We start from the raw sequence: 1474 nt of genomic DNA, 5'->3' as shown, positions 1-1474 counted from the left end.
TTCAGGGCACCTGGAGCATCCAGGTGATTGAAAATAAGACTGAATTCATACTTGTGTGCAATTTTATTCCATCCCCTGGTAAGTGCCATCTGGAACCACGTCATAACCTGGTCAGAATCAAGATACTGAGTGTCTTTGAAGCAAAGGAGATCTTCCACATGGTTATTCTGCCTAGATTGGCTCACTTTGCTATGAAGTAGACAAAGTAAATCTTCTCCCAATTTAGTTTTATCACAGATACAACTTGATGAGTTATCATCTGTCCGGCTGATCTTTATCATACCATAACTTTCTTTGTCCGGTAGAACAGACTCTCCTGAACACCAGGTCTCAAATTGGAAACAGTATGGCTCTGGAGGATTAAAGGGGACAATGAAATCACAAGTGAAAGGCTTGTTTGCTCTCCAGTTTTCATACATGCTCCCAACTCCAATAGACTCTTCCACTTCCATGTCAGTATCTCGATTACACATGCTTCTCAAAGCTTCTAATAAGTCATCTGCAAAGCCTTCCACAAGTTCTCGGTTCCTAGCAATATCACTTGTCATATTCTGGAGGCATCTTTCATAAAAACTGTCCAATGTGACTTTGTCTGGTAGAATAAAACCCTTGAATATTCTTCCCAGAACATTAATTTCATCATCTTCTTTAGTATAATCTTGCCAGTTCCCTTCCTGGTAATCCTGTCTCCAGAATTCAATCAGAAGGAAGACTATCATGGACAATGCAGTCCAGAAATTCCAAGAAAGTGAATCATGGTCATACTGTTTTTCTGGTCCAGTCTTCTCCTCTGAGGAATCCACTGAAACTTCTTGTGCTGCTAATTCCTGCTCCAGTTTCAGCTGCTCTAACCTCAGGTTCTCCTCACGCTCTTTCATCTTTTCAATGATTTCTTCTGTGTTTTCAAAAACAGTAACATTTTCCTTTGGGAAGAGAAATGGATGGTTGACAATAGCTGTGATTACCACCAAGCACACCCGGAAGAATCCAGCCGGCATAATAAAATCTTATCTGTGAGAGAGACAGAGAAATATAGTTAGTTTTGCTGATAATGGCACATAGATATGAAGAAGTATATTACTGGCATTGCTGAAATAACTGTCTGGCACTTTTCTTACTTTTCTCTCTAGTTCTAAAAATGTCCATGATTTCAGACATAGGAACAATGATCTTTATATCATGTACAAATGTTAGTATATTTCAGGAATTTACTTAAAGAGAACAGGTACTACCAAGAGAAAGGGGGAGAGAGAAAAATATCAATTTCAAGCAAAACCTGGATGTTAATTATAAACCCCACAAGAGGATTAAAGGAAACAGATGGCAATGTTTATTTTGCCAATGCTCCATTTAATATTGCTACAATGATGAAGTGTATGAAGATTGTTTCCATTGGTGTCAAGAGACTAAATTTATTTTTTGGCTAATGAGATACTGTACAAAAATATGACTCCTGTGAAATTTCAGAAGGAAC

At 38.1% G+C, this 1474-nt stretch overlaps 1 protein-coding gene across 1 annotated transcript in view; it reads right to left on the bottom strand.

Moving 5' to 3' along the window:
• The window catches only part of ITPRIP (inositol 1,4,5-trisphosphate receptor interacting protein), a 1482-nt gene extending 477 nt beyond the window's left edge, over positions 1–1005 (bottom strand). Inside the window, exon 1 of the mRNA XM_015812776.1 lies at positions 9–1005. Coding sequence (XP_015668262.1) covers positions 9–998 — 990 coding nt within the window. The 5' untranslated portion in view covers positions 999–1005. The remainder of the gene's footprint in view (positions 1–8) is intronic.
• Between the last annotated feature and the right edge of the window lie 469 nt (positions 1006–1474).

The sequence above is a fragment of the Protobothrops mucrosquamatus genome, unplaced genomic scaffold (genome assembly GCF_001527695.2).
Source record: "Protobothrops mucrosquamatus isolate PMUCROS unplaced genomic scaffold, P.Mucros_1.0 scaffold110, whole genome shotgun sequence".
Classification (NCBI taxonomy): domain Eukaryota; kingdom Metazoa; phylum Chordata; class Lepidosauria; order Squamata; family Viperidae; genus Protobothrops; species Protobothrops mucrosquamatus.
Note: the sequence above shows the minus strand (reverse complement) of the source record. Positions and strands in the feature narration are given on the sequence as shown.